The following is a 23,805-nucleotide window of genomic DNA, read 5'->3' on the forward strand; positions in this document are numbered from 1 at the left end:
GTATGTATGTATGAATGTATATATGTATGTATGTCAATGCATTTATGTATGTATGTATATACATATATCTATGTATGTATGTATGTATGTATGTATGTATGTATGTACGTATGTATGTGCATGTTTGAACATATATTTATGTATGTACGTATGTATGTATGTATGTATGTATGTATGTACATATATTTATGTATGTATGCATGCATGTATGTATGTGCATATTTGAACATATATATATGAATGTATGTATGTCTGTATGTATGTATGTATGCACATATATGTATGTATGTATGTATGTATGTATGTATGTATGTATGTTTATAAATACATATATGTATGAATGTATGTATGTATGTATGTATGTATATGTAAGTGTATGTATGTATCTATGTATTTATGTATGTATGCATGCATGTATGTATGTGCATATTTGAACATATATATATGAATGTATGTATGTCTGTATGTATGTATGTATGTAAGTATGTATGTTTGTTTGAACATGTATGTATGTATGTATGTATGTATGTATCTATGTATTTATGTAAATATGTGTATGTATGTATGTGCATGTATGTATGTATATATGTATGTATATATGTATGTTTGAACATATATGCATGTATGTATGTATGTTTGTATTAATGTAAATATGTGTATGTATGTATGTGCATGTATGTATGTATGTATGTATGTATGTATGTATGTATGTATGTATGTATGTATGTATGAACATATATGTATGTACGTATGTATGTATGTATATGTAAGTGTATGTATGTATCTATGTATGTATGTATGTATGTATGTATGTATGAACATGTATGTATGTATGAATGTATGATTGAACATGTATTTATGTATGTATGTATGTATGTTTGTAAGTATGTATGTATGTATGTATGTTTATAAATACATATATGTATGAATTTATGTATGTATGTAAATATATGTATATAAATATATGTATGTATGTATGTATGTATGTATATATTTATGTATGTATGTTTGAACATATATGCATATATGTATGAATGTATGTATGTATGTATGTATATGTAAGTGTATGTATGTATGTGTATGTATGTATGTATGAACATATATGTATATATGTATGTACGTATGTATGTATGTATAAATGTATGTATGTATGTATGGAATGCTTATAAATACAGATATTTATGAATGTATGTAAGTATGTATGTATGTACGTACGTACATATGTATGTATGTATGTATGTATGTATGTATGTATGTATGAACATATATGTATGTATGTATGTATGTATGTATGTATGTATGTATGTATGTATGTATGTATGTATGTATGTATGTATGTTTATAAATACATACATGTATGAATGTATGTATGTATGTATATGTAATTGTATGTATGTATGTATGTATGTATGTATGTATGTATGTGTGTATGTATGTATGTATGTATGTATGTATGTATGTTTGAACATGTATGTATGTATGTATGTATGTATGTATGTATGTATGTATGTATGTATGAATGTATGTATCTATGTATTTATGTAAATATGTGTATGTATGTATGTGCATGTATGTATGTATATATGTATGTATGTATGTATGTTTGAACATATATGCATGTATGTATGTATGTATGTTTGTATTAATGTAAATATGTGTATGTATGTATGTGCATATTTGAACATATATCAACATGTATGTATGTATGTATGTATGTATGAATGTATGTGCATGTTTGAACATATATTTATGTATGTATGTTTGTATGTAGGGCTGCACGGTGGCGCAGTGGTTAGCACTGTGGCCTCACTGGTTCGATCCTTGGCTGGTTTGGTCAGTGGCCTTTCTGTGTGGAGTTTGCATGTTCTCCCCATGTATGCGTGGGTTCTGTCCGGGTACTCCGGCTTCCTCCCACCTTCCAAAACACATGCATGATAGGTGAATTGGTCACTCTAAATTGCCCCCAGGAGTGAGTGTGAGCATGAGTGGTTGTTCGTCTCTCTGTGTGTGGCCCTGCAATGGACTGGCAAGCTGTCCAGGGTGTACCCTGCCTGTCGCCCAAAGCCAGCTGGGATATCCTCCAGCTTCCCCGCAACCCTGAATTGGAATAAGCAGTTCAGAGAATGTATGTAGGTATGTATGTATGTTTGAACATATATGCATGTGTATGAATGTATGTATGTATGTTTATATATATATGTATGTATGTAAATGTATGTATGTATGTGTTCATTGTAGGTATGTATGTGTATTTATGTATGTATGTACATATATTTATGTATGCATGTATGTATGTATGTATGTTTGAACATATATTTATGTATGTATGTATGTATGTATGTATGTATGTATTTGCATGTTTGAACATATTTGTATGTATGTATGTATGTTTATAAATACATATATGTATGAATGTATGTATGTATGTATATGTAAGTGTATGTATGTATGTATGTATGTACATATATTTATGTATGTATGTATGCATGTATGTATGTGCATATTTGAACATATATGTATGAATGTATGTATGTATGTTTGAACATGTATGTATGTATGTATGTATGTATGTATGTAAATATGTGTATGTATGTATGTGCATGTATGTATGTATGTATGTGCATATTTAAACATATGTATGAATGTATGTATGTCTGTATGTATGTTTATAAATACATATATGTATGAATGTATGTATGTATGTATATGTAAGTGTATGTATGTATGTATGTATGTATGTATGTATGTATGTATGTTTATAAATACATACATGTATGAATGTATGTATGTATGTATATGTAATTGTATGTATGTATGTATGTGTGTATGTATGTATGTTTGAACATGTATGTATGTATGTATGTATGTATCTATGTATTTATGTAAATATGTGTATGTATGTATGTATATATGTATGTATGTATGTATGTACATATATTTATGCATGTATGCATGCATGTATGTATGTGCATATTTGAACATATATATATGAATGTATGTATGTCTGTATGTATGTGCATATTTGAACATATATGTATGTATGTATGTTTGTATGTACGTGTTGGTATGAAATCCCAGTGAAATAACATCCTTAACAAAGAATCTTTATTTCCTTTTAAACAGACATTCTAACTGAACATTCAATTTTTTTTTTACAACTTTATAAATATAAAATAAGATGCATTTGTGTGTTTATGTAATTTAAAGTGCAAAAAAATATAGTTTACATCACAACAAACTCCATAGACAGAAAAAAAAACAGCATTAACATGGTTTGAATAAAAGATTAACAGTTCCTGTATGAACAGGAAAAAAATTTATTTTTCGAAACCAGTTATCCTGGAGGATTTTTTGTCTTCAATCAACAAAACTTTGAACCCGAACAACGGAAAAAGAAATGGATATGTAAAAAAAAGTCCTGAGCTGCTTTTCGGCTGCAGAGTTTCCAGTTTGAACGTTCATCTTGTTAGGGGTGAGGTGGTCGTCTAGGTGAACTTCTTGATGAAACGCAGTTTGAGGTAAGCGATGGCGAGGAAGCAGATGGTCATGATGATCAGAGCCATGTGGTTCTGCCAGAGGCCCCAGGTGGAGTAATCCACGCCCTGCTCCTCCAGAAACGCCTCCCCTGTACAGCTGGAGATGCAGCGACAACGCAACCATCACCTCTGTGTAGGCGAGCAAGTTTGCAGACTAACAATCTTCCATGTCAAACCTCATCTTGATACATTATCTAACTTCAGCTTTCTCTACAGTCATTTCAAAGAGACAAATTACTACCTAGAACATCCCTAATGTAAAGTTTAGGGGTATGTAGACGTCCACAGGGTTGCTCCCACTTCATGTGCAGTGTTGCCAGGTCCTTGTTCTAATTGAATTTGGGCCTGTTTTTTTTTGTAAAGTCACTTGTAAATATCATCAGTCGCGGGTTGCTGTTTTTAGGGCTTGTTTTCATATCACTGGTTCCTTTTTGGGCTTTATTTATCCCCATGTATGAACCATTCTTACATCTTTCTCACTAATTCACATTTATGTGAAAAGCATCACACAGTAGTTTATCCATTTCCTTGGTAACCACCACAGACTGTATATAAAGAGAGACGTAACTGTCTGACAGAAATGGATTCAACGGTGCAGCCTGTTAAAGCCGTATCTGTCAGTGTCTCCAATCTGCTGCCGTTCCTCTCACCACAAAACCGATACAACAGGTGACATCAGGCCCATTTCAACAGAGAAAGTTTGTTTTTGCTGCACGTTAGTGCTTAAACTGATTAACAAGTGAAACGAAGAGATGAAACAATGTTCACTCAGCTGCTTCACTCTTCTGGTTATATTTTGCTTTATGCTTGCTTGCGTTTAGGATGTCAAGGCCAATTAATTGGATTTAATTCATTTATTACAGAGAGATTGATATGGAGAACGCTACAGTATCATTAAAAATGATGTCCATGAATTATTAAAAAGAATCTACTATGATGCATTTCTGTCAATAAAATGTAGAATCTTTATAAATTCTCAAAAGGCATGATTTCATTTGACAGTCAGCTGTTATTACATCCACCCCCACAGACCTCTTAAGGTGGAATTGGACCTCAGAAATAGGTTCTGTGTGCCAGGAGAGTTTAACTGGTTTACTCCCAATTATATAAAATGTAAGTTGTATTCTGTTGTACATATAAGTTTACATATCCTGCAGAACTAATCATTTCTTGGCCATTTTTCACAGAATATGATTTGATAACATGTTGTTGATGAGACTTTATTTTCTCAGATGGTAAAACTGCAATTCTTCGCAGTAGCTTCACCCAAGCACTAACCATGAGTAAAGGAAAAGTTTCAGTGTTAACTCTCTATTTCTCTGAGGGGCCAGGTCGCTTCTTTTGGGCTCGTTTTCATCCAGCTGGTTGCTTGTTTTTCTCACACGATCTGGCAACACTGTTTAGGCAGAGGGGAGGCGTTCAGCTGTCCTTGCCCATCTATGCTCACTCCCTTTCGTCCCTTCGCTCCCCTTTCATAATCATCTACAAACACACGTTTTATTTGCACCATACATTAACATGTGTTAATGTATGGTGTCTGCAGCTGAATCTGCACTGGTTTCCTATGACAAATTACCCCTGGTGGGATAATAAAGTTTAATTCAATTCAAAGTCCTGAAGTGACCAGCATATGTTTGTGTCTGATCAGGGAGGTTTAACACCAGTAACAACCCAGTAAGCGTGTGTGTGTTTCTTACGAGGATCCCGGTGGAATGACGGAGCTATTCATCCCATTACAGAAGTTCAGCCCAATGAACTCGTTAACTTGCAGAGCCTGAAGAGCCAAAAAAAAAAAAAAAAAACCAAAACAAACAATAATATTAATATAACATCCTCAGGACCTTTAAGTTCGTTTACACAAATCATCCTTTCATTGGTTTAACTCAGACCGCCTTCCTCTAGTAGCTGATTTCAGAATAAATATACGCGGCAGCTGCTCTGGTTTGTGGCATTTACAACATTTAGGTGTTATTTATCTAACGTGAGTACGTACACTGAGGCCGTATCTGGGGATACTTAAGTACTTCAGCCAAGCGAGCCAGCTGACGATGGAGGGAAGGTTCACCAGCAAACCTGCAAAGATCTGCAGAACAAAAACACAACAACGTGAGAAACTGTGGATTCGGATTTAGATTCAGATTTTCTAGTTTAAAAGACTCGACCGCCTTCAGATCATGTGCTCAATTTCAGCCCAACTTCCAGGAACATCGTGCAAAAGCTTTTTTTCGTGTTTGTGATAGTGTGTTTTTGGTCACCATCATGAAGACGCAGGTGATGGTCATGAAGATGTTGGCGATGGCCACCACCGTCTGGTCAGCCGAGATGGCCATGGCCATGGAGGTGGCCGTGTAGGCCACCAGAGCCACGGTGAGCATGAAGATGAAGAAGGCCTCGGCGGTGGCCTTCAAACCTGCACACACACAAACACACTTTATTGCAATTGTTACACCAGCAAAAGGTGAAACTTGAAGATATCTGTAATGAATGGGAATGATGTTGGTTGTGCACGTGGAGACGGACTTCGTTTGTCGTCTACTAACCGATCATGAAGTAGGCGACGCAGCTGAAGACGATGGCGGGGATGGTCCTCAGGGTGATGATGTCAGACAGGATCTTACACAGGAAGTAGACGGACACTCTGTAGTAGCCGCTGATGTACTCATGACTGCAGAAATAAAACAGGACGCGTGTCGTTAGCAGCGTTTTTAATCGCAGTTTTTTCTGAAATAAAAGCAAGACGTCGAAATTTCCTCGAGGTAGAACTGTATTTTACGTGTGGCATGACATCCATGATGATTTAAAGCTTGTGTGTAAATGTGAGTTTGTGTGTCAGACTCACGTGAAGAGTTTCCTCTCGGTGATGAAGAGTTCAGCTGCCGACAGAGAGCTGAAACACTGATTCACAACGATGAAGAACAGCGCGCCGATCCTGAAAACACAAAGAGGCAGAAATGATGCGAAAGGGAAAAAATATAATTACAGTTCCACACAAACATGTGTACGTTTTCCAGCGCACACGCAGCCGGCTTCTCGATTAAATCCAAACCAAAGTCATCAAAAGTATATATATATATATATATATATGTGTGTGTGTACACATATATATATATATATATATGTGTGTACACATATATATATGTGTACACACACATATATATATATATATATATATATATATATGTGTATACGTATATATATGTGTATATATGCATATATATATATATGTATATATATATATACACACATATGTATGTATATATATATATACATATATATATGTATATATATATACATACATATGTGTATATATACATACATATATATATACATATACATGTGTATATATACATATATATATCTATATACACGTATATATATACGTGTATATAGATATATATATGTATATATACATATATATATATATATATGTATATATACATATATATATACATATACATATATATATATATATATATACATATATATATATATATATATGTATATACACGTATATATATATGTGTATATAGATATATATATGTATATATATATGTATGTATATATACACATATGTATGTATATATATACATATATATATATATATATATATTATATATATGTATATGTGTATACATATATATATATATGTATATATATATATTATATATATATGTATGTATATATATGTATGTATATATATATATATATATATATATATTATATATATATATATATATATATATATATGTATATATATATATATATATATGTATGTATATATATATGTATATATATATATATGTATATATATGTATGTATATATATATGTATATATATGTATGTATATATATATATGTATATGTATGTATATATATGTATGTATATATATATATGTATATGTATGTATATATATGTATATATATATATGTATGTATATATATGTATATATATATATGTATGTATATATATGTATGTATATATATGTATGTATATATATGTGTGTATATATATACATATATATGTATATATATGTATATATATATATATATATGTATATATATATATATATATATATATATATATATGTGTATACATACACACACGGGTATATACAGACACGCATGTGTGTAATGATGTGTTTTACTGATTGTCATTTATTTGATACGTACCTTTAATTTATCACTCTGCTACAAGGACAAATGCTACATATTCCTCTGAAATCCTGAATTTTTTCACCTGCAACTGGTTTTAATGGACAAAAGGCTTCTTGTGGATGAACTATGTTTACTAGTAGTGGGAAAATGGGATTGAAAAATTGAAAATCTGGATTTTTTGCTTCACAATTTTAAAATCAGTTTTTTGGTTAAAAATGTATTTTTTTTCCTAATTTATCTGTCTTCTTGGGCATTATAGCAGCAGAATGATGGTTTGGATGGTTTTTTCCCTTATTTAAATCAAGAAAAATGATGAGTAAAAAAAGTTTTGTACATTTTTTTGGTTTTTTTTAGTCAAAAAACATAAAACAGGAATATTGGGGAGTCATAAGAATCTCATTGTTAAACCTCATTCTGCTTCTGATCTCTGTCATACAAGAATTTCATTGTGATTTTATTTTGTAGTTTAGTATTCAGTGCTTTTTAAGTAGAATAAAAACAGTAAAATACCTGTTCTGAACTCCACTCTGATTGTCTTGGACATCAAAGAAAAGCGCTCCGACAACCAGAGCGAGGAAGAGCGTTACTGCTACCTATAGGAAATAAAAACAAGACAAACATGTGATTATTACAGACCGCTGTTGTGAATTTGGAGCAACTATGAATAAATATTAAAGATATATTAAATGATTTTTAACACAAGTAAATAAACACGAGGAATCTGATGCTGCGGTTCCTGTTTTGTCCAGTAGGGGCTGCTACAGCTAAACTAAACCTGGGATAAATGAACTGAAATTCCCAAAAGGTCAGAATAAAACACAAGTAAATGATTACTTCAAACACATTTTGGATCAATGAGAGAAATCAGAACCAGACCTGAGCGATGGAGGTCTGAGGGTTGAGCAGCAGGTTACGGAAAGTTCTCTTTAAGACCCATTTGAACTGGGTCAGGAAGCTGGTGCTGTAGGTGATGGTTCTGGAGCGAGAGGAGGTGGTGCTCGGCTTTCCTTGAACTATTGCCTCTGTGTGATAAAAGAGGAATAAAAAGGATCATTTAGGTTGTTTAGTCAGTTTTTACTTATCTTGCATCTTGTTTTAGCCGCTGTGTGAAGCTACGTTGTCTCAGGGTGACTCTTTGGTCATTTCGACATGCGAGCATGTCTTAAAAAGTGCTGAATGTGTCCAGGACACCTACCGAGCTCGGCTTTGGTCTGTTTATAATGCTGACAGTTCCTGTACTCCTCCACCAATTTGTCCTCGATCCCTCTTCTGGACATTGACACTGAGTCTGGATCTGGACGTTGATCTGAGGAAATGTAAAGTTGGAGAAAGAAATTATTTAAACAATAACAATAAAACCTGCCCTGTCAGACGGTGCAGTCAATGAGCCTGTCAACAGTTTCTGTGCTAAATTGTCAGGTTTTATGGCGGCCATTTCTCCCACTAAGGTCAAGATCTCTGAGAGGAAAAAGTCTCCATGAGGAAATTCCACACTGAAAAAAGCCGAGTGCAGATGGATAAAGGAAATTTGTACAAAGACAAACTGCACTCCTATAATTTACAACTGAGGAAAGCAAGAAAGTCCTTTTTATTTGACATTATTTACTAAAAACTGTTACAACACTCTGGTCTTATTCGCTAGAGTCCACAGGCTGACAAACCCTTCTGTCAGTAGCGCCTGAACTTTATTCCACCAAGGCGTCGATGAGTTTACCAAAGTCTTCACAGACAGAATCCAGAATATCAGATAAGCAGTTGGTTCATCATCAGCAGGTTCAGGAAATATACTGTGTCCACTCAAAACCAGTTTAAACACCATGACAGTTTTAAAATGAAGTCTCAAAGCCCATGGAGCCAGATTTGTTAGACTGTAAACGTGATTTTGAGCGACTTCCCAAACAGCTTATTTTTTTGTATTTATTTTTTAAATCATTGTAAATAAATTCAGGTGTTCGGGGTTTGCCAGCACATCTTCTCTCAGCTGTGCACTGTTTATTTATCTACCCAGTGATTTGAGGGATTAATGATCATATTTGGCTGAACTAATGTAAGATAAAATTCCTGTGAATCACTTCTAGTCTTTTCGTTTGAAAGCTGCCAACCTTCGTCGCCCACGCTGCTGAGAGCGACGGCAGTGGAGTCTCCATTGATGACATCCAGGAAGAAGTCTGCGGGGTTGTTGTGGGCTTCGCAGGTGTATCCTGGAAAACAGTTTCCATGCTGAGTTACAAACATCCACTTATCCTGCCGTCTTCAGCTGAGTCATTCAACTTCTTACCGATGTCTGAGAAGTAGTCCAGGGCTGTCTGTGCTGGACCGTGGTAGACCTGAACAGATGAAACTACATTTAATACAATGATGGATTTGCTTTGCTTTCATGAGACTGAAACTAGAGAAAATGAGGACATGGTTTAAAAGCAGCGGGTGTGATGACCTGTTTGCCGTTGACCAGCAGGGTGAGGCTGTCGAACAGGCGGTAGATGGTGTATCGAGGCTGATGGATGGACAGGATGATGGTGCGGCCGTGATTAGCCATCCTGCAGAAACAAAGTATTTTTATCAGCTCCACCATCTAATCACACGGCTGCGTTTAGTCAAGACGGCTTGAAGTTCAAACTGAACTTCATAATGACAAAGGAAGGAGGTTTATGTGACTTTTAACATGGCGTGTTGTTGGTCACACGCAACCATCGCTAGCGTTTACAGATGTGACGGCCTGGCCTTCATAATTGTTTTTCTTTATCTGTGGGTACGTATGCTATGGGCGGTTCCATACACACTCAAAAATAGAGGTACCAGCTTGTACCTAAAAAGGTACAAATGCTTGTCGCTGGGGGTGTACTCTTTTGAGAGACATTTCTGTACCCTTCAGTTCTGGTCTATTTTTGTACCTTATCAAGTTATGTTTTTTTATGTTTTCCACAGCATCAGGCCTGGTCCATTCCACTTAGCAATATTATCTTTAATCTAGAAATAATCTTCAAAAACTCAAAACACTGACCAGACATACACTTAGTTTGCACATCTGACCTTCATTGTCTGGTGTAGTAAATGACTGTTAAGTAGTACTACTGTCATCACTCAACTCTGCTCTAGTTTGTAACATTACAGCCATTAACATTACATTTTTCAATGCTGCAGGTTCCCTTATGGTCGAAATGGTACAAATTTGTACTTTATGTCACTTTGAACCCTTTTTCGTACTCTGAAGGTGTGCTTCTGGTCTCTTAAAGACCAGTATTGTACTTTTGAGAGAACATTTCTTTAAAATGTACCTATAGGTACAGAAATGTCCTTATCTTGTACCTCTATTTTTGAGAGTGTACATCAGTGCACCTGCCTCTATATAAGGTGCTGTTTCAGCCCGCAGCTTGGTTTGTGGTTTGTTAAGACAGTAGCTGTGTTTAAAAGTGACATTTGTAAGTTTCAACAAACAATTGCGATTTGCGGGTGTTTCCATTGAACAGTGTTTAGCGTGTATTAGCCTCAAGTTTCGTAAGATCTTGTTATTCTGGCGAGATTTTATAAAAAAGTGAAGTAGCCACGTAGCGTTATTTTGGGATTTTCTACTCGCTGTGGAGAATTTGCTACGGCTTTTTGGAGCTTTTCTCCTTCATTTTTATTTCTAAAGCTCTGAAATTCACTGTCGTTTGTTCCAAATTGCTCCATCTTTACCAGGAATAAGCTGGTCGTGACCCCTAACGTCACAACCGGGGACACGAAAATGCAAAAAAAGTGTCTCCATTACACTTTTGCGATATGTTTCTATATGAAAACATCTGAAAAACTACCTCATGAGGCTGTAAAAACCTTCAGTGATATTTGAGACTTTTTTCGAAATGTAGGTGTTTCCATTGGTGTTTTTTAGTGCGATATTTAGTTTTTGCTCAATTCTAAGTGCAATGGAAACACATCAACTGACTTTCAACCACCGACTTCCACTTTTACACGCTGCATCCACATACTTTTTGTTCTTTTCTTTAACAAATCTATATTTTGGGTATAAACAGCGTGGCCTTGCCTCATTGTTGTCACGGCCTTCTGAGTGGGTCGTGACGCAGACAAGGTGTGAAGAAGATATAACATCTAGTGGTTGATGTCTGAAAACACAACTCGTTTATTGGCTGTAAAAGCAGTTAAAAACATTTCAGCTTGCTTAGGAGGTTTGAAGTTTTATATTTATTAGAAAACTTTCTCAAAACTTCAACAGATCTGACTGAAAATGGGGGACGTAAGTAAGAGAAGTCATCATCCAGCCGACGGAGCTGAGGCTCGACATGTTGGGGTCTCTTCGGGGAAGATACTGAAGCCCCACACGAGAAAAGTAAGATATTGTTCGTTTTATTTTAAGGCGTATGAAAGGTTTTATTGGTGTAGAAATGTCCAGAAATAGCTCAGACCTGCTGTTTTAGGATGTGGACGTCAGGACATCTTGGTAAGCTTTGGGGTAGATCTTTAACAGCTTTGTTTCAGGTTTAAAACAGAAACCAAAAAACATTGGGTCTAAATTTGACCTTGACATACGGCGTTGACTAAATCTGAGCTGTCCACGAGGACATTGCCACGACGACGGCTTCTCTGATGAGGATCACTTCTTGTCCACAGTGCACTGGATGTAATCCTCATCCAGGCCAACAACTGACTTCTGGCCCACACAACATTTCCCGGTGCCAAAACCGAGCCATAAGTGCCAGAAGTAGCTGAGGTTCAGCCCAGACGTGTTCACTTTGGGGTATCAGGGCCGGATTAAAAGTGCACAAGCCCCTGGGCCCAGAATGTTCCAAGGGCCCCGTTCCACACCACAATATTGTGAAAATTGTGAAAGAAACACTGTGAAATAACATTTCTAACATCTCTCAGCCAATGGTACCAATAGCAATACACTTTGGTAGTGGTGTAACTATCTGGCTTTTATGTACATTTTGTTTAATGTCCAAAAAGCTGGTGTTTGCCCTACATGGGGCCCAAGTGAACGTGGTCCCCTGGGCTCATCGTTCCCATTGGATAATCCAGCCTTTGTTGTCATAGCAGCAGAAGCACAAGCGTGTGAGCGTCATCACCTCTTCAGCAGCAGCAGGACAGAGTTGGCCGTGCTGGCGTCCAGACCCGTGGTGGGTTCGTCCAGGAAGAGGACGGGCGGGTCGATGATCAGCTCCATGCCGATGTTCGTCCTCTTCCTCTCACCGCCGGAAATCCCACGAATCAGCTGCGTTCCCACCTGCACAAACACACGCGTCTCATTCCATACCGTTTATATTTAAAACATTTTCATCCTCTCGTCTTTTTCTTTCTACCTTTCAGCTTTGTAAGTCTTTCTAAATAAATCGGTCTGAATAACGATGTTCTAGATTGTTCTATTGTCATTTCTGCTGCTGTTTTATTCACCTGTATCAGTTTTTACTATTCATTCGCTTTATAATTCCTTTTTGGTCGCAGTTTTTGCGTCTTCCCTTCATTCTACACGTCTTCCTCGCCTCCCTCTCACCTTGGAGTCGGCCACTCGTCCCAGTCCCAGCTCCTGGATCAGCCTGTTGACCTTCTGCTCCTTCTCCTTCTGAGAGATGCTGGACGGGAGGCGGAGAGCCGCTGAGAAGGTGAAGTTTTCTCTCACCGTGAGCGTTCCCATCACCACATCGTCCTGCAGACAGGACGTTAGAAAAATAAACTAAAACATAGAAAGACAAACATTTGATGCTGCGGGATGTCCCTTAATGTCAATAATATCGTTCCACATTGAATTTCGTTTCCCCTGCTGCGACTTCTGACCTCTGGCTCTAAAACAATTTATTTAATGAGACTCAAACAGATTTGGCCGAAGAGGCTGGTCTTGTTGTTGCAGGCAGTCGCTTCCTTCCAGGAAATCCTCCTGAATCAAAGACATGGTGGACTGGTCTGCCACAGGTCTGGTTTCCTCCTCATTTCACCCACCTGCACCACATATCCAGAAAGGCACTTGAAGTTCGGAGGCTGAGGAGCTCCGTCGATCAGGACTTCTCCCGTCAGGCCTGCAGGATCCTTCCTAGCGGCCAAAACATCCAGGAACCTGAAGAAGAAAAACCCCTTCAATAAATAAAATCTGGCTTGGAGGCGAAAGCTCTGAAAATAAAGTCTAAAAATAACAAATAATACAGTTTTTTCCCTTCTTTTACATGTAATGTCTTTTCCATGTGGCATCCAGGATAAAGGGTGAGAGGAGTGGAAAAGTATCCTGCTTTCTCTATTGTTTCTTATGTCTCAGGTTTATTTTAATTCAACTGACTTCATGAAGAAATATATTTATAACCAAAATAAACTAAATAAAACAGAATATATAAAACAAAATAAAATAAAACAATTAAATACAAAAAAATTAAAAGAAAATCAAAGTAAAAAATAACATCTTTATTGAAAATAAAACTAAATAAAACAGAAATGAAAAGAAACAAAGTTTCAATAGAAAACAACAAAAATAAATGGAAACGTATATAAAATGTTTATATATTTTTTATAATACTCTCTTCATTTAACTCATGTCCACACCACCACCTAAAGGGAATAACATGCTAAGTTTTTAATATTTTCAGAAAATCTTCTCAGGTTTGAAATATTTGAAAGATTTATCGTCATTTTCCTTCAAATAAAAAACAAAAAAAACCCAGAAGGAATTTGCACCACTCACGATGATTTTCCACTTCCTGTTGCTCCCATGATGGCGTTCAGCCCTGGCTTCATGATGCCACTGGGAGACAAAAGAAAAAACCCAACATTAACAGCAGGGAAATGTGGGAGATTTGCATATTAATGAAGCTCTTAATAGTTTCCTAAGACTTTATTTGCAAGATTTTGTCTTTAAAATGAGGAGTTTTCTCTAAATACTGGTGCAGAATCAGAGGCGGTGGAGAATGAATGGATGGATGGAGCGAATCAGAGGCAGACAGATTTGTCATGGGAACCACCGACTGATCTCACTTTTACTTGTTAATGATTACACACACTGAACAGTAAAGTACAGAAGATAGCACACACAACTTTCACAAGAGCACATGGTGCCCTTTGACCAACTGCAGTTTTCATAACATTCATATAATGAAAGACTGATAAGCTTTACAGCTGGTTTTTCAACCACTCATCATGCAATCTTCTGCTTTCCTATTAGCTCAGTTCCTCTCCTCCCATCTTAGTCCCTCCCACCACAGTGAGAAGGTGGGGCAGAGGATTCACTTACATTGTAAAGGGTCTTTTGTAAAGCACTTTGTTTAAACAATAAAATGCTTTACACAATAAGCAATATGCTGAGTTAGGTAAGACGACTACAAATGAACACAGCAATAAAGTGTTCAATGTCATCAGCGTTAAAGCTTTTTTTTTTTTTTTTTTTTCTTTTTAACCAAAGCTGTATTTTAAGGTTGCATAGGTAATAATATAAAATGAATCAGCGAAATTTGGCAAAAATTAAACTTAGGTAATCATGCCTAATCATGGAGATGATAATTATGTAACTTTATTTGACATTACCAAAGGCTTTTTCAAAAAGAGAAATGTTTTAAGCAGTAACTACATAACTACTGTTATGTAGGTTAGCTCAGTGGGTAAAAGATGGTAATGAAGGTGGTGATTCAATGAAATTTGGAGGATCAAATAACCAGTGCTCTAACTTTTTAGCCATGTTGGATTTAATGTCCAAAAGTCAAGCTGTGAGGTTGAAAGTTGATGTGTGTGAGGGTTTTATGAGGATGTATAGAAGAGTGTCATCAGCATAAAAACAAGGTTTCATTGTGGTACTGAATGTAAACAGAAAACAAAAAATGGTCCACAGATTGAGCCCTGTGGTACACCACAAGGTGGAGACGTCCTTGTTTCAGAGTGCTCTTTTTATTTTCTATCATGTTTAGTGATCATTAAATTTGTTCATGAGAGGCTCAAACTCAACCAAAACTGATGAAGTTAAAGGTAAAGTTCAGAGATATAGCCAGAATTCAACCCCTCTAAAGCTAAAAGCATTTTGCTCAGAGTCTGCAAAACTCCAAACATCACCTAAATCTGTAGATTTTCATCTGATCGGTGAAAATATTTTCGACATAGTCATGCACCAGTTTCAGTTCTGTGTTTCTGGGAGGTGGGTTTTTAGGAACTAAAACTTCTTTCCCACCATTCAGCAAACAAAAAATGCAGTGACAGTTGAGTGTTGCAACAGTTTGATTCATTGCAAAAGTTTCCCTGACAAATGGAGGGAGATGACATCTTCCTCCGTCAGACCATTTATCCAGCAAGTCATACAACACAAAGCTGCAACCATGACATTGCAGTTTTCTTCCTGGAACTGAAAAGCACCGAGCTACCCCTCCTTTCTTTCCATACAATTTCTAATGTTTTCTTTAGGCACTTTCTGGACAGAAAGACAATTTATTCTCAATTTCTTCAGCTGTATTTATGATAGATGAACATAAAACACGTTATTTCCTATGAGCTTTCAGATGGTAACGTAAAGCAGCACAGAGGGCGCCCCCTGTGCTGCTCTACGTTACCATCTGAAAGCTGGGAATGGGGAACAAAAGATGAAGTGTAAGGAATGAAAAGGATTTCCTAAAAACCAAAAACCACCAGAGACCTGAACCAGGGCCTGGGAGATGCATCTGGACCTTCAGATGATCAATCTTCTGTTGACTAATGCCTGATCAGAAATGGTCTCCATGGAAACACGGCTGATTCTTTATCATGTTTTAACCTATAATACGACCCAGTTGACACATAAGTCTTAAAGTCTGACAGTAGGCTATGTCCATACCAGGTGAAAACTCCTGCTTGGTGCTCCAAGTGCGCCACCCCAGAAAAAAATGTCTGCCAACATATCTAGTTATTGACAGGTACAATTATAATATAATTGGGCAAAAGAAGAAAATCACAAACCAACTCTAAATATTTACAACATAAGAACACAAGACAATTTTAGCGACAGCAGTTGATCATTAAAAACCCCACGGTAACAACATAATTATCCATACTTGCGGTTTTTAACTCGAGAAACTTAATGGCCAGAAAACATAATAGAAAGAAACCCAATAAAGACAACAATGGACCATCTGGCTGGCACTAGACACAGCCATCTAGAAATCTGTAATCTCAGGGTTTTTCCTGCATGTTATAAGATCTCGGCTTGTTAAAATGAGGTCACTTAGATATTTTCTGGTAAAGGTTCCTTTGGAAAACAGCAGAAAACACGTGGAATCCACCATAAAGGTCCATTTCTGCTCTTTTACGTACGTAAATAGGAGCATCTGCTTTGAACATTGTCATACTTTGTCATACTCATATTCACATGCATCATTTTTGCTGTCACAGTTGTTAAGTCAATTCATCCACTAGTGGGCAGTACCGTGTCCAGAGTTCACTTCCATGTTTTGACACTGGATGATAGTGGAAACACTCAACTATAAATTTGTTTACAACGGTCCTGAAACACCAGAAGTAGAAGAATAAAAACCACTTTTGTTTTCTGTTCTCAACATCTGCATTTTCTTCTTCTTTAGATGCTTTTTAATTGCATTTTCTATTCTATTGTTGCTCTTCTTCTTCTATGGTTTGCTATTTACACTGGTTTTGTGTCAGCTGTACAACTCAACATTGGCACCAAGGTTTCCAGTGGTATTGGCTCCATTTCCTGCGTCGAGTGACAAGCATGTCCAGCTCCAGTCCTTAAGAGCAACAATTCTGCAGCTTTTACATGTATCCCTGCTCCAACACACCTGACTCAAATTAATCAGTCATTGTGCAGTAACTGAATTGGCTGTTGGATCCATTTAATGGAAGCCAGGTGTGTTTGAACAGGAATACATCCAAAACCTGCAGGACAGTGGTCTTTGAGGATCAACTTTGGGACACCCCTGAACTAAGCCGTTTGAAAACTGATCAAGTTATGTACTTACATGACAGATGGATGGAACTGCCTGTCAGTCTGCATATCCATCTGCTGTTTCCAGCATTAATGGGTCTTAAGTCTGCAGCAACCAGGCTAACTGTCCAGTTTTGTTAACTCGTGTTTCAACGAATGTCCAGTGGGTCGAGATGGGATTCCTGTAAAGTTTTCAGTCAGAGGAATTTCGCTGTCATGCTACTCACATCCATCCCTGTCAAGTATCCCGCTTTGACTGGGAAACATTTTTTCACCCATCTTTTCTGCATTGTTATTTTCCCGTAAATCTCCTCAAATATGATACAGGAAGAAAATAAACCAACATGAGGAGACAAACCCCCCCGCTCTTGAGACCAATAAACACGCGGCAACCATATAACTTCCATCACCCAGACACACAGCAACGCATCCCTGGCAACGATCGATCCGAGCAGAGGAACTGGTGACCGATGCCTCTCTTTCTCCCACCGCTAACCGCTAGCCAGAGAATTTCACTTATTTTAAAGCCCAAAACTTGACAGGTATGCTCACGTCATGTCTGAAGATAGGCTAATAGGCTTCGATATGCTATTACAATCACAAAAAGACCTTAATAAAAAGATGGATTGTAATAAGTGTTAACATATATAAAAAAAATGAACTGTTGGTACAATTTATTTGTAAAAGACTTGCCCAACTCCTTTATGGACTTTTTTTTAAATGAGCCTTTTTACTGACTGCAAAATAATGGGAGAGAACTTCCTCCTGTCATATTAACACGTATTACTCTGCAAACTATTATTTTGAGACTCATCATTTAATTCAATCTTTGGCCTTGTTAAATACAGAGAAACAACTTCCTCCTTTCCAAACTCTATAATGCAGTCTTAGACAACATGACAAAGCAGTTTAACTCCAGCTCACATTTAATCATAAATGGTCTTTATAATATCTCATGTAATTTCTGTTCAAATTATAATAAAGTGTAGCAGAAATGCAGAACTGATGTGCTAGCCTGAGCTAATCAAACCCTCCCCCATTATCCCAGTAGCTGGATGGTCAACTGAGAAGTTAGTGAAGGTGGTTGGGTTTGAGTTTGAAATCTTTTCTACGCCATAATATCCAGGTGACGTTATACAAGTTTCCTTGAAGTTAAAACGTAATATTTTATTTCTTTTAATGTAAAACTGCATGTTGAAGCTGAAGCCTGTTTATCCCCGTCGCCATGCACACAGGATGATGTAGATTATGAGGCTAAAATGATGTAAAGCTGATGTATCGGGACGTCCTGCTCACCTGTTGATCTTTGGCTGCACCCGATTGGACGTTACAGCCAATGTCAGCTCTCAGATTGGTGGTTTAATCATAATTTGCAGGTGAAAATAGAGGTTTCTTAGCAACATAACAGAGATCTGTTTTATGATAACTATGTGATAAATAAGGGTTTTATGATGAATCAATGTGGATTCACCACAGTGTCAGAATAAAAACTACATTTTATGGCTGGATTATGAACCTCCTGGATATAATGTCCAGCAAAACTTCTGTAGATCACCGAAAGTGTAAAATGTCAATCACACACAACCGTTCCCGGGACACTGATGCTAACATAGGGTATAGCTCTAGGAACGATCAATATACATAAACATAAGTGGCTAAAAATTTTTCCTGACTCTACCACAAAAACACCTCAGCTGATTCTTTTCCTCAGTCCAGCCCCAAGCTGAAAACACCTCCATCTCTGTCAATCATTACACACATCGAACAGTAAAATACCAAAGATACTAGCCAGTAAGACTTTCCAGCAAGGTGTTTACTCAGGTTGTCCTTTGACCAAATACAGCTTTTATAACATCCAATACGCTGCTTTCATAACAGAGTATAATAAAAAAAACTAGTCACCTGAAGGTGTTACACACACGCACAGTGAGCATTGCGGTTTCTTTATGTGATCCCACAGCGATACAGAGAAAGTTTAGGTCAGTTTTTATCTTGAATGTTTAGTTTTAAAGCTAAGATATGTTGCATTAGAGCTAAGAATCAGAATATCTTTATTGTCACTGTAGACAAAGTTAAATTAGTAAATGTCTAAATATAAGAACTAATGCAAACATACATGTATGACCTTTGCATCAGCAAATTTATAAGTAGTGTTCTGTGTATTTACAGTCCTAAACTAATTTTTAATCTGTTTGTTTTGCGTTGGATGACCCTGAAGCCCCGTCCTGAACTTAGAGCACAAGATTAAGTATAAAAATCAGGTTAAGACAATAAACCAATAGAAACACAACGAAAACAAGGATCAATCACATTTTGAGACAATTCACTGAAAAGTTCTAAATTCATCTTCTGGGAACAACAAAAGCCTCAATAAAACTTTACCGTTATTGTATGTGTGTACGTTATGTATGTATATATATATATATATATATATATATATATATATATATATATATATATATATATATATATATATATATATATATATATATATATATAAAAATATATATATATGTATACTTTGTAACTATCAAGTTTGACTCACAGGACAAGAAAGTGATATGGCTGCAATTTTTTTTTAAATAAATATATAATACATAAATAAAATATATAATAAATATGATGTTATCTTTTATATTAAATATATGAAGAACTGGAAAAATTTGTCTTATAACAATAAAAACAAAGAGAAGCAGCAGTTAAGATGTAAAAATTGTTGCAGTTTTTTGTTTGTTTTTAAAGTAATTTATGCATCAGAGGATAAATTTGGAGTCTAAATGTTTTAAATGAAGCGTGAGTGTGGTTGTTCGTCTCTCTGTGTGGCGCTGCGATGGACTGGCGAGCTGTCCAGGGTGTACCCTGCCTGTCGCCCAAAGCCAGCTGGGATAGGCTCCAGCTTCCCCGCGACCCTGAATTGGAATAAGCGGTTCGGAAAATGAATGAATGAATGAATGTTTTAAATGAGTCAAAAATAATAAAGCAGAACTAAACCTGGAGAGGAAGGTGGACATTTCTGGGCTGCTGGTTAAAGTATTCTCTCTAAACAATGATTCCAGACATTTCTTTTCTCTGTCAGTAACCTGGCGTGTAAAAGCTGGAGCCATATTGTAGATGTACAAATGTTAAAATACTTTCATATAACTACATATGTTTTATAGTTTAGTGGTTATTTCTGGGCCACTGAAAGTCAACATGTTTCTGTGGATTTAAAGCCCTTCATGTTCTCGCCAAGTACCGCTGTAAAGGTACAAGGCAGGTCAGCATCCTGCTACTGTGCCTGTTTGTTGATTTAAGCTCAACGTTATTGTTTTCTAATTGGCTCCTGTATGAACAGCGCTTGTGTCCTGCAGAGGAAAAGTGGGAACCTGAGCCTTTCCACAAAGGAAACTTCCTCCCCCAAAACATGTGAGAGTATTTGATCCAGAGCAGGCTTGATCATGTCACGTTTGCCTCGCAGGTGGGCTTCTGGTGGCACGTAGACAGCCCAACCCGCAACAACAGAGTCTGATTTCACCTGACGGCGTCGCGTTCGGATGATTTAGCGTACAGAAACATGGAAAACATGTAAATACACATGTCACAAAAGTAAAGAATATATATTGTGTTGTTTTTAAAATGTTGAAACCCTTCTCTTAAGCAAAAACTCATCCAAGCTGAGTTTAACTATTACCAAACCACTAAACAACTTGTCTAAATGACACATTACAAAGGGTAAAAAGACATGATTCCTCAACTGAGCCAAAGTTTTAGTTTTGTACTCACTTGAGGTCAATGAGGATGTCTTTGGTTGTGGTCTTCTTCAGGCAAAAACAGCCACCTCCCTGTTTCACTTTGTAGAAGATGCTGTGGAAACTGACGGTGGCGCCGTGTAGCTGCTGCTTCCCACCTGCAGACTGTAGAACAGTTCATTCAGCCAGAGATCTCCTCGCCACCAGACGTAGGAGATGACCACGAAAGGAGGAAGTTACCTGGGACTTGGAGGCTCCATTCAGGCCGTCTTCCATCATCTCCTGGTGTCCTTTACCTCTCCTCCTGCGGCCAAAACACTGAAGAAACATTTTGTATTAAATACAGACTGTTTGACATCACTTTATGGTAAAATCTTTACTCAGACTCCTGTTGCACAGAATCTGATGCTTGTTTCTGCTTAACAATTACCAGGAAACAGATTATACTGTAATAATGTTGACTTTTCACAAAGTTAATATCCCTAAAAAATCTTGTCAAATAGTTTACGTTGTGTTAACGGCACTATAACGAAGACCTCATATTTAGGGATGCACCGATTCACTTTTTGGGAGTTCGGATCCGATACAGATATCTAAAATTTGAATATCTGCCGATACCGATATTTGTCGATGCCAAGTCTGTTTATAAGAACATTATTGTGACTATGGTTATTATTGCTGTTATAACTGTGTAAGATTTCATTAGGTTGTAATAAATGACCCATCCTTTCTGAAGTTACCTCACCAATACAAATATAATAACATTACAGATCTAACTATTTCAACAAGTTTTATTCTGATTTGGCACATTTTACCTAAATACAACTATAAATGTATACAGGCGGCTGAAATGGGTTTCCTCCGCAGGGTGGCCGGGCTCTCCCTTAGAGATAGGGTGAGGAGCTCGGTCATCCGGGAGGGGCTCAGAGTAGAGCTGCTGCTCCTCCACATCGAGAGGAACCAGTTGAGGTGACTAGGGCATCTGGACAGGATGCCTCCTGGACCTCCCTGGTGAGGTGTTCCAGGCACGTCCCTCTGGGAGGAGACCCCGGGGAAGACCCAGGACACGCTGGAGGGATTATATCTCTCGGCTGGCCTGGGAACGCCTCGGGATCCCCCCCGCACAGTTGGCAAATGTGGCTGGGGGGAGGGAAGTCTGGGCTTCCCTGCTTAGGCTGCTGCCCCCGCGACCCGACCCCAGATAAGCGGAGGTAGATAAGTAGATGGTTGGTTGATTGGATGGTTGGATGGATGGAACATGTTGGTCATTACAGTTGCTGCTACTGCGGTTTGTATGGAAGCGGACACGACAAAAGGATTGCTGGGAGAGAATCATCACCGAGGAATTCCCAGATGAAATATGGAATCAGCATTTGGAGAAAAACCAGGAATGCGAATGTGTGACAAACCTCTTGTAGCAGCAGACATTCATACCGGGAGGCGGTTCCTACCCGGGTATAAGTTACTATTGCGCTTCACAAACTGGCAACTTGCTCCGTGTAGAAGTGTTTCCATTTCACTTCTGCGATGTACTTCTATATCGACGCGTCTGGAAAAACCACCTCATGAGACGTAAAAACGTTACGTGATATACAAGACGTTTATCTAAGTTCTATCACCAGTTTTTTATTGCAATATTTCAGTTTTGTGTAATTCTAGAGATAACGCAAACGCAGCTCATCTTGCAGTGGCAGAGAAAACCTCCCAAAGTTCCTGCTTCCACATTTCCTTCCAGATAATTCCTAAATCTAACGGAAACTAAGTCACACCAAAAATATTTCTTTACACTTTTACAGTTTCCAACAAACAAACAAACGCAGGTAAGAACACGACCTTTTTGGCTGAAGTAACAACTTAATATGATTTAATCCTTGTTGAGGGAAAGTTCGTGTTATAACTGGAAACTTGAACAAATATTTGCAGTTTATCCTTTTTAGGAGCTGAGATTCATTTACCTTTCATTGATCTGCCAGCTCTTCCTCTCCTCTAAAACAGCTTAAAAAGTCGTTTTTTCTCCAGTTCAAACTGGAAAACGAGCCGTAACATTTGTGTCAGGGAAAGCCACTTTCAGCAACACGTGCTTTTCATGCAGCGGCATTTCAGCTTGGAGTTGTTCTATAAAAAGCTTCCACATTCCTGTGCAGACGGTACGTTTCTTAGACAGCGAGGAGCTGCCAGCCGGCACATTTGCCTTCTGTTATCATCATTTCACTGCATGCTGCTGGTTAAGCAGCTGAAATCAAATCAGAAAAGTAGCAAAACGTGATTCTTATTTCCCCTTTCTGTTGCACAAACAATCCTATCCTGTAAGAAAACGGACATAAAACCACCACGGACGTATGATTTGAAGCAACCAGAGCAAGATAAAGACTCATGGATTAGTAAAAATCAAAATAAAAACATGCATTAGATGCTTGGAAAAGATTATTTCTCACCTGAAGTTAGAAAATCCCCGTTAGAAGAGAGACATCCAAACAACAGGAGGCTGGCCAGGCTCTGCTGAGATCAGTGTGTTTGAC

General features: G+C 37.2%; 1 protein-coding gene across 1 annotated transcript; it reads right to left on the reverse strand.

The window, feature by feature from the left end:
- Positions 1–3,192: 3,192 nt before the first annotated feature.
- Positions 3,193–23,805, reverse strand: abcg2a (ATP-binding cassette, sub-family G (WHITE), member 2a). Its single transcript, XM_079258120.1, has 19 exons — positions 23,722–23,805; positions 21,527–21,604; positions 21,321–21,451; positions 14,349–14,408; positions 13,619–13,733; positions 13,176–13,328; positions 12,751–12,908; positions 10,125–10,227; positions 9,969–10,017; positions 9,793–9,891; positions 8,886–8,996; positions 8,567–8,712; positions 8,201–8,283; positions 6,376–6,465; positions 6,077–6,201; positions 5,792–5,946; positions 5,530–5,619; positions 5,234–5,310; positions 3,193–3,633 (listed from the first exon to the last, which is right to left on the reverse strand). Exons 2-19 carry the CDS (start codon positions 21,563–21,565, stop codon positions 3,486–3,488), a joined length of 1,932 nt encoding a protein of 643 aa, XP_079114246.1. The 5' UTR covers positions 21,566–21,604; positions 23,722–23,805; the 3' UTR covers positions 3,193–3,485.

This window comes from Telmatherina bonti (genome assembly GCF_933228915.1).
Source record: "Telmatherina bonti genome assembly, chromosome: 18".
Classification (NCBI taxonomy): Eukaryota; Metazoa; Chordata; class Actinopteri; order Atheriniformes; family Telmatherinidae; genus Telmatherina; species Telmatherina bonti.

Coding starts and splice junctions, on each gene's coding strand:
- abcg2a (XM_079258120.1), bottom strand. CDS start 21,565: ATGATGGAAGACGGCCTGAATGGAGCCTCCAAGTCCCAG. Junction 21,452..21,526: donor ATGGAGCCTCCAAGTCCCAG/GTAACTTCCTCC, acceptor ACTGTTCTACAG/TCTGCAGGTGGGAAGCAGCA. Junction 3,634..5,233: donor GTCATTCCACCGGGATCCTC/GTAAGAAACACA, acceptor CTGCATCTCCAG/CTGTACAGGGGAGGCGTTTC.